This window comes from Rhincodon typus, chromosome 3, assembly GCF_021869965.1.
Source record: "Rhincodon typus isolate 14 chromosome 3, sRhiTyp1.1, whole genome shotgun sequence".
Lineage (NCBI taxonomy): Eukaryota > Metazoa > Chordata > Chondrichthyes > Orectolobiformes > Rhincodontidae > Rhincodon > Rhincodon typus.
Window position 1 is genome coordinate 70689495 of NC_063334.1, and position 13198 is coordinate 70702692.

General features: G+C 40.1%; 1 protein-coding gene across 8 annotated transcripts in view; it reads left to right on the forward strand.

Annotated features, from left to right (window-relative positions):
- The window catches only part of sema6a (sema domain, transmembrane domain (TM), and cytoplasmic domain, (semaphorin) 6A), a 164647-nt gene extending 154527 nt beyond the window's left edge, over positions 1-10120 (forward strand). For all 8 annotated transcript variants that reach the window (XM_048595094.1, XM_048595093.1, XM_048595090.1 and 5 more), the window contains one exon: positions 6325-10120. In XM_048595094.1, the coding sequence (XP_048451051.1) occupies positions 6325-7496 (1172 nt within the window). In that variant the 3' untranslated portion in view covers positions 7497-10120. The remainder of the gene's footprint in view (positions 1-6324) is intronic.
- The last annotated feature ends 3078 nt before the right edge of the window (positions 10121-13198 follow it).

The following is a 13198-nucleotide window of genomic DNA, read 5'->3' on the forward strand; positions in this document are numbered from 1 at the left end:
GACTCTATCTATGTCACTACTTTAGACAGAGGGTTCCAAAGTCACAAATTCCTTCTGAGAGAAAACATTTCTCATCATTTCTGTCCTAAAAGGCTGACCCCCTAACTTCATAACAGTGCCCTCCAGTTTATTGACCTCCAGCAACCACAGCCATATTTCTTTGTGCTGGGTATGATTCCAACCAGTGGAAATCCCCTGATTGCCATTGACTTCAGCTGTTCTAGGAATCCACAGGCCAAACCCTGTCAAATACTTAAAGAAAATGGAATATCATAGAATCCTGAGCAGTCTGGTAGCATCTGTGGAGACAGAAAAAGAGTTAATAGTTTCAGGTGACCTTTCATTAGAGGACTGTAACCCTCCCCTCATTCTCATTGATGGCTAAGCAAGTCCCGGCAGAAAAACTTGCAACCATCTCCAGCCTGAACTGGGGAGCTCTGCATATTAAAATTGAAACTTCCACTGTCCTGATGACTCAAGTAGTTGAGATAACAAATCAGGAAGGCCCAAGGCTTAAACTCCATCTTGCAAGTAGAGCAGCACGATGTCTCAGTGGTTAGCACTGCTGCCTCACAGCGCCAGGGACCCGGGTTCGATTCCACCCTCGGGCGACTGTGTGTGGAATTTGCACATTCTCCCCTGTCTGAGTGGGTTTCCGCCAGGTGCTCTGGTTCCATCCCACAGTCAAAACACATGTAAGTTAGGTGGATTGGCCATGCTAAATTGCCCAAAGGGTCCAAGAATGTGCAGGCTAGGTGGGTAGCAATGGGAAATGCAGGATAACAAGGATAGGGTAGGGGGTCTGGGTGGAATGCTATTTGGAAGGTCAGTGTCGGCCTAACAGGCCAAATGGCCTGCTTCCACACTGTAGGGTTCTGTGTAAGTATAGCCAATGCACCATTAAAAGCAAGCTCTATACTGCCTCCAAATGTATATTTAGTAAGAACTTTTCGTTAGAACTAAGATTTCATTTCTCAATTAAATTTTGTCTTGAGTTGGGAGGTCACCTCGCTGCCACAGGCTGTGTGATGTTTGTTTGTAGTAACATTTCCTTTCTTAAATTAAAGATGTTTTTCAATGCAATTGAGATCCAGATTATCGTTTCACTGGATGGGAAGCGGGGGGTTGGCAGTGGGGGAGGTTTGGTAGAGTGAGCTGGGAGTGTGGAGGGTCCAGAATAAGTGTTTCTGAACAGTCAGGATACAGAGTGGGTCATTTTGAATTGAGATGAGGAGAAATGTCTTCACTCAGAAGGCAGTAAATCTGGAATTCTGTACCACAGAAAGCTTGGAGGCTGATTCACTGAATATATTTAAGAAGAAAGAAGTAGATTTCTAGCAGCTGAAGATGTTGAGGGTCAAGGGAATTGAGTGGGAAAATGACACTGAGATAAACAATCAGTCTGCAATCATGGTTGAATGACAGAGTGGGCTTGATCAGCCAAAAGGCCTATTCCTGCTATTTCTAGGTTTCTATTTTTATGTATAGAATAATTTATGAAGGTTGCTTTATAGTATTAAAACAAATTAGTTTGCAGGAAACAAAAGGACGATGGAAACCGCTTTCCCGTTTTGAAAATTTGGAGCAGTTATTTATGGCAAAACATATACACAGTCAATAATTTTCATATAATGGCGATTCCCTTTTTGTCAGTCAGCAGTCGTTAGCAAATAAAACTCTGAAGATATCTAGTTTCCCAAGATTCAGTTATGGTGCTGCTTCACTTAAAAGCATTGTTTTAACCTTCTTTGTAACTCCTTTATTCATCAGCAAGATTCAACAGTTTTGATAAATCATTTGACCAGATAATTTGTACAAATCATCCGTTCAAGGATCTGTGCACTGACATTGCATTTCGTTGACAGAAGTTGAGAACTGTATTGATTTGGATTTTAGACTCATTTTGAATTTACAATGACAGTGAAGTTCCTGCTGATATCGTTTTTCCTGCTGCAAGCGACAACTCCTGGTTTTAATCTGTGATCTCTATCATTTTGGTCCTTCTTTGCATGCATGCATGCCAATTCCAGTTAATCTCAACATCACAGAAATGCATGTCCTGTTGCATGCAAGATTTCAAACTCAATATCAAATTCCTGTGCCCTGAGTGCATCCATAACTAGAAGTGCAGAGACTCTTAACATGCAAAACAACACATTATACAAAAAGCTATCCTCCCGCCAGCATTAACCATAGCAGACCAAAAGAACAAAGTCAGGAATGCTTTTCCTCTGCCATCTCCTCCCCTCTCTTTCCTTAATGCCGGCGTTTTCTTATTCTTCCATACCCCCATCCCTCACTGAGACCTTACAAACAAAGAACAAAGAAAATTACTGCACAGGAACAGGCCCTTCGGCCCTCCAAGCGTGTGCCGATCCAGATCCTCTGTCTAAACCTGTCACCTATTTTCCAAGGATCTGTATCCTTCTGCTCCCTGCGCATTCATGTATCTGTCTAGATACATCTTAAATGATGCTATCATGCCCGCCTGTACCACCTCCGCTGGCAATGCGTTCCAGGCACCCACCATCCTCTGCGTAAAGAACTTTCCATGCATATCTCCCTTAAACTTTTCCCCTCGCACCTTGAAATCGTGACCCCTAGTAATTGAGCCCCCCACTCTGGGAAAAAGCTTCCTGCCATCCACCCTGTCTATACCTCTCATGATTTTGTAGACCTCAATCAGGTCCCCCCTCAACCTCCGTCTTTCTAATGTAAATAATCCTAATCTACTCAACTTCTCCTCATAGCTAGCGCCCTCCGTACCAGGCAACATCCTGGTGAACCTCCTCTGCACCCTCTCCAAAGCACCCACATCCTTTTGGTAATGTGGCGACCAGAACTGTACTTAAAATGGGGAAGATTTGACCTTCACAATTCCTAGAGAAGTGATTGATGCAAGATGCCCACTCTGCTCCCAACTTGGCAATAATTTATCCTAGTTCTTCAGCCCCAAGAGTATTGAAAGACTGGAGCCATGCAGTTCATTATGTCCCATGCATACCCATGTTAAATGTGCCAAACAAACTTCAGCTTCCAATGAAACCAACCACAAATGTAATCAACTTCTGTTTTTAATTCAGGTAGGGGATTTGTGGGCTGGATTTAGCTGATAGACTACCTGTTGGACTCTGTTAAATGACTGAATTTGTCCCCCTATCAGTGCAGTCCTTCTTTATGGTTTACTTAACAGTCAGTATTTAATGTGGAAGTGGTGCTTAAGATGAGTAAAGATTAGAAAGGTGTTTTCCTGTCAGAGACGAAGGTTAAGAGATGATATTTCAGAATGATGGGAGGTCCCGACAGTATAGCTATGGAGACAGTAAGCCATAGGAGTATAAGTAGGGTATTCAACCATTCAAATATTATGGCTGATCTGATGATCTTCAACTCCACTTTCATGACTTTTCCCAAGAAACATTGATTCCTTTACTGACTTAAAAATCTGCTTCAGTCTTGACTATCCTTAATGTCCCAGCCTCAATAGCCCTCTGCAGTAAAAAATTCCACAGACTCACCAACCTCTGAGGTTATGTTTTCTGGTCCTAGAATCTCCCACAATGCGAAGCAACCTCTCAACATCTGTCCTGTCAGCTCCCTAAGAATTTTACATGTTTTAATAAGGTCACCCCTCATCCTTATAAACTCCAATAAGTACAGGGCTAACCTATACAACATCTCCTCATAGGAAGATCCCTCCATACCCAGGATCAACTGAGTGAAACTTTTCTGGATTGCCTCCAGTACCAGTATATCTTTCCTGAGATAAGGGGTTCAAAATGGTTCACATATTCCAGCTGTGGTCTGACTCGTGCCTTGTATAGTTTTAACAAAACCTCCCAATTTTTAAATTCCATTCCCTTTGAAATAAAAGCTGAAATTCCATTTACTTTCTCAATTATCTGCTGAACTTGTATTAATCACAAAAAACTAACATACACGAGGACCTCCAAATCCTTGTGTTTCAGCTTTCTGCAGATTTTCCCTTGTACATAATATTCAACTCTGCCTCTTCCTGCTAAAATGAATGATCTCACATTTTCTTACATTATATTTCATCTGCCAAAATTTCTAACATCCACTTAACCTATCTGTATCCCTCTGCAGACTGTGTCATTCTCCCCATCCACCTAACAATCTACTTTTGTCATCTGCAAACATTTTGATGGTACATTCACATCCCTCATCCAAATTATTGGTATATTTTGTAAATAATTGTGACCCCAATATTGATCCCTGTGGCACTCCACTAGTTACACATCGCCATCCTGAAAAAGCCCCATATCCCAACACTCTTATTTTCTCTTAGCCAAACCTATATCCGTGCTAATGTACCATCCCAACACCAAGGGTTGTTAGCTTATGAAGCGGCTTTGTGTCAAACACCTTTTCAGAAATACAAATATATTGCATGTACTGGTTTCTCTTTATCTATTCTGTTTGTTACCACCTCAAAGTATTCCATTAAATTTGTCAGGATTGATTTCTCTTTTTGATGAAGCCATGCTGACTCTGCTTGATTTAAATTGTGTATTTCTCAATGCCCTTCTGTTCTCGGTTATGAAAGAATCAAGAACCAGTTTGTGCAGGCTTAAAGGAGTTTGCGAAAAGGCGCAAATGCAAAGTGAGGAATAAAAATGTTTTTATTCAGGTTCAGGTTTGAAATCCACTGCCTGGAGTTGTGGTGGTGGCAGGCCCAATTCATGCAATCAAGAGGGTGTTGGATGATATGGGAAAGGCTTTAACACTAAGGTAAAATGCACGGACCTCCCTGCCCTTCCCTTCCCTAGCCCACGCCTCCAGCACCACATAATCACATACCCAACCCCCCCCCCCGGGCAAAACCACCCCCAACCACCCTCTGGATCTTCCTTCTCCTTTTGTCAGCCTGCTCCCAGTTGTGGTCTACAAGTCTATTAATCTATTGATCTTCTTAACCATGGTCCTGGTATTATGTTCTTGTTTGCGATTGTCATTCACTTTGCAAAAATATAGCAGCAGCATGTCACTAGTATCTTGTTCGGTGGATAGCCTTGGTGAATGAATACACCTGAGCAACTTCTTTGATGAAAGGTGGAAATTAAGAAATGCCAAAGAAGTTGGACAGCAAATGCTAGGCCTAGTCTAGTGCACTGTTTTGAGGTTTTTAAAAGCTCACGCTGAAGGAAAAAGACAGCTGTTCAGGAAGAAGTTTGCATGCACGGTGGGAGGAGTTTGGAAAGATATGGGGCTAATACAGGCAAGAGGAATGTACAGTACATGCTTGGAATTAAGGATGTAAATATATAGGGAGATGGAGCATCAGTACGTTTGAAGAAGGTCACAAAGATGAAAAGGTTTTGAAATTTTTGGAAGAGAAAGTAGTTAAATGAAGTAGGTGTTTGGAATAGGGTATGATCTCAAATCTGAATAAATTGAGAATTTGTGTATCTTAGAGCTTCGGAGGCTAGCAAGAAGAATGTTGGAGAAATTATGAAGCAACAATAACTTGGATGACTGTTTTTGTGAAGTGGCAGCTCTCCAGAATTGGAAGCAGGCAGATGTGAGATCGGAACCTCTGGTTGCCACTGAGTTTCCTTTTTCCCCACAGATTGTCAAATTGCAGTAATGTAAACTGAGTCTCTCCGCGACAAAACAGTTTCTGTTTTTCCCTGCCCTGAAAAGATGACTCATACTAAATAACATTCTAAAATACAACTAGTTATCCAACACCTTGCCCAAGTGATCAATCTTCAACTGTAAGCCATTACAGTATGTGTCAGCAGCCAAGCTGATTCTGTTCAGGTCTGCATACACTTTAGCAGAAAAAGGCATTAAATACTATCATTGATTTAAACCCTGACTGATGATGTTTCTAATGTCTTGCAAGTCTAGAAACAGCAACACTATTCCAGTGTTTAGTTGGGGTCTGCTAACTCAGCACATACTAGCTTGTTCTGTAAAACAAATTACCTTGGCCATCCATTTACTCATTAAATCAACAGGGAACTGGTCACCAGATATTCATATGGATTCAGAATTTAATTTTTAATTTTTCTTCTGTGCACTTACCTCAATTGCATAAAAAGCTTTTCAGGATAGAGGAGACTTTGCATTGCTGGACCAGATAACTGACTTTCGTGGTCATTCAAAATGGTATGTATGTATGCCATAATAAAACTCATAATTTTACAGTCAACAATTGTCCTGGATGGTGAAGATCATGCATTATTTTACAGGCTGCAGCATCATGTATATATTAAAGTTAATGAAGATCTCTGTGTTTAGAAGGGAATAGAAATTATTTTCCTGTTAACTGAATTCTTCTACTATCTAATGTTTCAGGAGTAATCCGCGAAAGTTACCTCAAAGGTCACGACCAGCTTGTTCCAGTTACCCTTTTGGCTATTGCGGTTATTCTCGCCTTCGTCATGGGGGCAGTTTTCTCAGGAATAATCGTTTACTGCATATGTGACCACCGACGCAGAGACATTGACGTCGGACAAAGCAAAGAGAAGGACCTGCCTCGTTCTCGCAGGGGTTCCATGACCAGCGTCACAAAACTCGGTGGTTTGTTTGATGGTCAGACAAAGGAGCCGAAACCGGAAGCGCTGCTAACTCCTCTGATGCATAACGGTAAAATAGTGACTCCAAATGGCACAACAAAGATGCTGATCAAAGCTGACCAGCATCACTTGGATCTGACAGCCCTGCCCACTCCAGAGTCAACGCCAACTCTGCAGCAGAAACGGAAGCTCAGCCGTGGGAGCAGCCAATGGGAAAGGAACCAGAATCTAATCAATGCCTGCACAAAAGATCTGGCATCCATGGGATCACCAGTGATCCCCATGGATCTTCCTCTTCATGCTTCTCCCAACCACATCCCAAGTGTTGTGGTCCTCCCAACTACTCAACAGAGTTATCAGCACGAATACGGAGATCAAGGAATCAGAGCAATGGAACAAATTACCATTGAAGATCAGAATGCAACTCTGGAATATCGGAGCATGAAAAGCCCATGTCACGGCTTAGTGGCAAACTTAGATCAGGTGCCGCCTAAAGTTCCTCAGAGGGAAGCCTCACTTGGATCCACTAACACTGGGTTGCCCCAGAATGCTCTGGGCAAGCGACTGGATGTTCCTTCTCCTTCATATGCGATGGAATATAAGAGAAATTATCCTAGCAACTCGTTGCAAAGAAATCCTCAATCATCAGCATTCAAACGAAATCACAATACTAACTCATCTAATTCCTCTCACCTTTCTAGGAACCAGAGTTTTAACAGAGGAGAGAATCCTCCTCCTGCACCACAAAGAGTAGACTCTATGTTGGTGAACGCAGGTCAGCCCCAGACACAGGCTGTAACCGTGTCCAGAAGATCTAGCATCACTGCACCATACAACTCTTTGCCAAGATCTGGGATCAAACGCACACCCTCCATAAAACCAGATGTTCCACCAAAACCCACGTTTGTTCCCCTTTCGACTCCTACCAAGCCAAATGACACATGCACATAATCACAGTGGGAGGCAGAAAATTATATGGACCCTGCTTCTTGAGTCAGTGCTTTCAACTGCAACACTAGATTTGTGTTTTTTTTAAAAGGAAAGCTGTTGTTAAGCTGAGGATATTTTTTTCCCTTCTCCCTGGAAAAAAAATGGGTGGAATATTTTCTTCTGACTGCTGCAGCTACTGAACTCAGCATTTGAAGGCAGGATGAGCTATTGAACTTCTGTTTGAGGGGGTTAATGATTGATGCACATGAACAGGTTGGTGGGGTGATGAGCCAAAAGCACAAGACTGTGGCAAACGTGTAATTGTCTCCTTGACTCTACGGCATATAACTCTCTAGGGAGATGAGTTTAAAAACAAAGCACTGAAGAAGGTGACTCAGACTTAACATTAGCTGAAGTTTACGGTTTGCAAATACTGTGAAATGCCTCTCAGTGTTACATCCGCTTAAGCAGCAGATATCTGCCATTTAGGCAGGGCTTTGGCCTCTGTCTCTGCTACTGTCCTTCTTGTAATGATTAATGTGACTATTAACACTAATAGCTCCTGGTATTTATTATTTAAGTGCTATTTCGAAACATGACTGATTCCTTCAAATGAATTTATGGATATCTCTTTAAAAAGAATCAGAAAGAAGTCTAAAATGTAATGTTTGTAATTATTTAAGGCAAGTCAATTAACTGGAGACATTTGATGCTTTTTTAAGAAAAAGTAACAGTCCACTAACAGTGTGGAGGTGGAAAACTGAGCTCAGTGTTTCTACTCAGCTGCTGACAGGGTTATCAAAGTGCTTGGGGAGGGGAAGAAGAAAAGAAAAAAGAAAGGGATATTTATTTTATTGTGGAAGGTTCTTTTCATGATCCATGACAAACTGAGAGGGGGGAGTGAATCAATGAAAATATTCAGATTTGTTCCTTTTGAGGGTTAGGAGGGGAAGGGAACAAAACTCTATTATCATAGACATAAGTGGAATTGCTATCTATTTTGAAGAAGATGTATGAGGATTAAACAGTCCTGTTAATTTTGTCAGTAATTGATATTTGAAATGCAGGCACTAGCACATCATGTGCTCGCCAACTCAATTTTGCACATGGCACAGCAAATGATAGTAAATGGATGGAGTGTGCTGAAAAGCAAGCTGTTACCATGCATAAATCACACTCCTGTTATGCTGACTCTAACTGGGAATACATCTGTGACAAATCTCTTCTTCCATGTGTAAATTTGTGCCTTACAACATCAGTTGTGTAAATTTCTAGCTAGTAATCTGCAAAGGTTTCGCCCCCTTTTGGAAAAAAAAGTTTCTGATAAATGTTTGGTGCCCATTTGGAGTAAGTGCTGTCTGAAAGAATACAGGTTCTGACACCTCAATGTCCAGAGAAATCAAATTTCATTCATCATCCCATAGTCGTGCCAATCCTGACCACCTAACACCATGTACTTGCAGAAGATTTGAAACTGGTCTGCAATTCTGTGGGAGTGTTTCCTTTCATTTTTACTTAGTTTCAGCTGTAATATGATGTGTTCCCATTGGCTAATCCAGAAAGACAGATGTGCTTTAACAATGTTTTTACTTGTGACTGGTGGGCAATTGCTATGATATCCAATTGGCTAGTGCCTCAATTGAAGGCACCAGTAAACCGACATTGTAAATGTTATTGGATTGGGAAAGCAGTCTTAGAGCAGGCTGGTTCCTGCTGGAATAACACTGCTATAATATGTGTAGCCAGGAGGATAGTGAAAACCTTTTGGCACAACTGTTTCTAATTATTGTTTTACTGTTACATTTTTCAGTTTATCATGCACGCTGAATAGTGTTTTTAACTTGTTAAATATTGTAGAAATAAGGTTTTTATCGATTGAGCTGTTATGAATTTTCTGTTTTTTTATTTTTTTACTGACTTGTTTTTGCAGTTTTCTTCTCCTCAATTGAACACTTATTTGCAAGCTGGCTAGTGTTTAGAGTGGTAGCTGGAAAATTCCAGAAGGAACTAGACCAAAGTTTGTAACAAGGGTGCATACATATTCTACTTTTGTCTCCTCCATTTCATTACTTCATTAAGTCAACTAGCATTGATGCATTCCTTCAGGACGGTTGTTCTATAAAATTAATTGTGCATGTTTCAGACAAATGATATGTTGGCTGTTTTCATGCCTTATTTTTCAATGTTCATGTCGTGCGATTGTTTGTAAGTTATGTCTGAGTGCAATTTTAATACGTCGTTTGGGTTTTAACTTGAGAAATTCACCACTACTTTTTTATTCAAAAAGAAGTCCTGATATGTTCATATTGAAAGGTCAACAAAGTATTCATGAAAATTGAATTGATACAAAATGTAATGCCCTGAGATAATTGAATAGTAGTACTGCTGTTTTGTCCCTTTTTTTTGGCAGTTTCTTTGTGGACCCTTCTTTGCCCCTTTGCGTGCCTTTGAAGCTCACCCTTGATATACACTCTTAGATACAACAGTCAGACACTGGTTGTGTAATATGTAAAATATTGTGATGTTGACACAATCACTTTCCCTCAGCTCCACATCCCTAACATTCAATTCACAACTCCAATGTATGTTGTAAAAAAGACTCTTTAATTATTACATAATGTAATAAAACAGACTGTTCTGCTGTAGTTTTATTGGTTCGAATGTTGCGATTCTTCTCCAGCCCTGGAACTTACTGGGATCTTACACTGATTTCTGATTTATTCCATCCTTTGGAGTGTGCTTAATCTGTTACAATACATCTGTATTCCATTAACTTTGAACTGCTGTGTAGGGTGATGGAACAATTCTCCATTTTGCCTCATAACTGGTCCAGATGTGGAGTATAAATCTTTTTAAACAGAAATACTAATACCTTAACATACAACCTCAAGTATCAAACAGTACAATATTCTTTTTTTCCATTTCTTATGACTAATCCTTTTACTTCTGTTTGAGTAAAATGACCTTTTTTGGTGTTGAATTGTGCAAGTTTCATATTGTGGACTTGCACTGTCCCTTTCAGCCGCTGAGAGCCTGAGTTAGAATAAAGCCAGGGTAAAATGAGAAACTTGTCACTCCATGAGATCCATTTTATTCTTTGACTTTATTGCTTGTTTTCATATCAGGATTTATTTGAGTGGCCTCAATAACAGTTGGTATATTCATAACCAGGATGTTCACTGCCAATCGTAATATATTTCAACTTGTTTTCCTTTTGACAAATATACACTGCTTAAAGAAGTGGCAAATGTTAAATAGAGCAGGAAGTGCAGTATTAATATTGTTTTTATACCCTCAGTTTACAAGTAGAGAACATAAATAGCATGAGGGATACCAAGTGGTGTGACTATAGTACCTTGTCTTGCTGTTATGCACCAAGACAAGTTGACAATCTGATTGTAGTGGCTTTATCACTTCATGTTATCGAAAGGGCCATTGGATCATGGGATAACATTGGAATCAAGTGTAAGATTTGTGTGGATATACCTGCGGTCACAAGAATTTGGAATTTAGGCCCATTTGATCTTGTGATTTTCTAATACCAATTCTGCCCCGTAGCTAGTTCTTAACTCAGTTTTAGTGGCCCATCTTCAGCTACCCTTCCTGGAAGTCTGATCCAGCTGCAGCTCGCAACCTGCAAAGGACAGGAAGAGAAACTACTTCAGCAAAGAAAATTATTTGAAGGAAAAAAAAACCATGATCAAAACGGCAAGTGCTATAGAGTCATTATGGCACAGAGAAGTTGCTTTATCCCTTGAGACCACACCTACTGTCAGTAATTTCCCTTCAAGATCCTTTGTTCAAATGAGAATAATCCAACCTTCTCCAAACTAACCTTATAGGTACGTTCCTTCATCCCTGAATTCTGCTAAATCTCCTCTGCTCTTTGTCAGGGGCATTCACATTCTTTCTGTAGTGTAGTGAAAAGAAACCTGAATGCAGTACTCCAGTTATGGTCTAATCAGAGGTTGATAAAAATCCAGCACAACATCACTATTTTTGGACTGATTCCCTTTGGTCTTCATTAATGGAGGCGTTAAGGGTGGCAGAATCAAGGAACATTAATAGACATAACCAATATCTAACCGAATGGCAGCACAGAGTCAAGAAGCTAATCTACAGTATCTATCAGATTATCATGGCATTACTTATAGTGAGAAAGAAGCATTATAAAACTGAGGTTATATCAAGGCATGTTATCAGGGATGGTAATTCCTTCAGATTGGAGAGATGTGGGAGTGTGTCCAATGTTATGTTGAGATTGAAAAAATAGAAGCACATTCAAAAAAAATTGAGCAGTAATTATGGATGACTTCAATCTTCATCTTGTTTGGGTTAATCACATTGGAAAGGGTTGCTATGACAACAGATTCATAGAGTGTGTGAGGGCTAGTTTCTTATAGCAATATATCATGGAGCCAACTACAAGGTAATAGGTAATGAGTCAAGTTTAATAAATGACCTCCATGTGATAGAATACCTAGGAAGCAGTGATCATAACATAGAATTTGATATTCAATTCAAGAGTGAGAAACTTGGGTCAGAAACAGCGGTGTTTAACTTAAAGGGAATTACAATCAAATGAGGATAAAGTTAGTTTAAGTGGACTGGGCAGATAGATCAACAGGTTGAATGTAAGCAAGCAGTGACAAACATTTAAGGAGGTAATTTATGACTCTCAACAAAAATACATCCCATTAAGGAGATGTATTCTATCCCATGGTTAATGAAAGAAGTTAAGGACAGTATAAAATTGAAAAGCATATAAGGAGATCAAAGTCAGTGATACTGAATACTGGTATAAATGCAGCAAAGGGGGATTAAAAAGATAATAAAGACAGAGAAAATAAGCCACAAACTAGTGTGGAGTATAAAATTTGACAATAAGAGCTTACTTAAATATAGGAAAAGAGAAGTCAAAGTGAACATAGGCCCCTTAGAAAATGAATCTGGGGAGACAGTTATGGGGAACAAGGAAATGGCAGAGGAGTTAGATATTTTGCATCAGTCTTCACACTGGAAGGTACTTCAAACATCCAATTAATGCTAAAGAATACAAGGGAGGAATTAAGTACCATCACCTAAGTTTGATTAGACAAACCAATGGTGTTAAAGGCAGATAAGCTCACTTGCCCTGATAGCTTGCATTCTAGGATCCCAAGAGAGGTAGCTACAGAGATAGTGGTTGATTTGGTTGTAATCTTCCAAAAATTGTTGGAGTCTGCAGAAGTACCAGAGGATTGGAAAACTGCCAATATGATACCAGTATTAAAAAAGGGAGGCAGGCAAAAAGCAGAAACTGTACGCCAGTTAGCCTAACGTCTATAGTTGGAATAGTATTGGGATCAATTATTAAGGAAGCAATAGCAGGACATTTGGGAAATCATAATCTAATCAAACAGAGTCAGCATAGCTTCATGAAAGGGTAATCATGTCTGACTAATTTATTGAAGTTTTTTGAGGAAGTCTTAACCAGAGTAGATAAAGGGAATCAGTAGATGTATTTAGACTTCCGGAAGGCATTCAAAAAGTTATTTCAAAGAACTTTGACAGAAGACAAGAGCCTGCTACGTTGGAGGTAGTGTATTGGTATGGATAGAGAATTGGCCAATGGGCAGGAAACAGCGAATGGGTATGAATCGAATCAGAGATAGTAGGAACTGCAGATGCTGGAGAATCCGAGACAACAAGGTGCAGGGCTGGATGAACACAGCAGGCCAAGC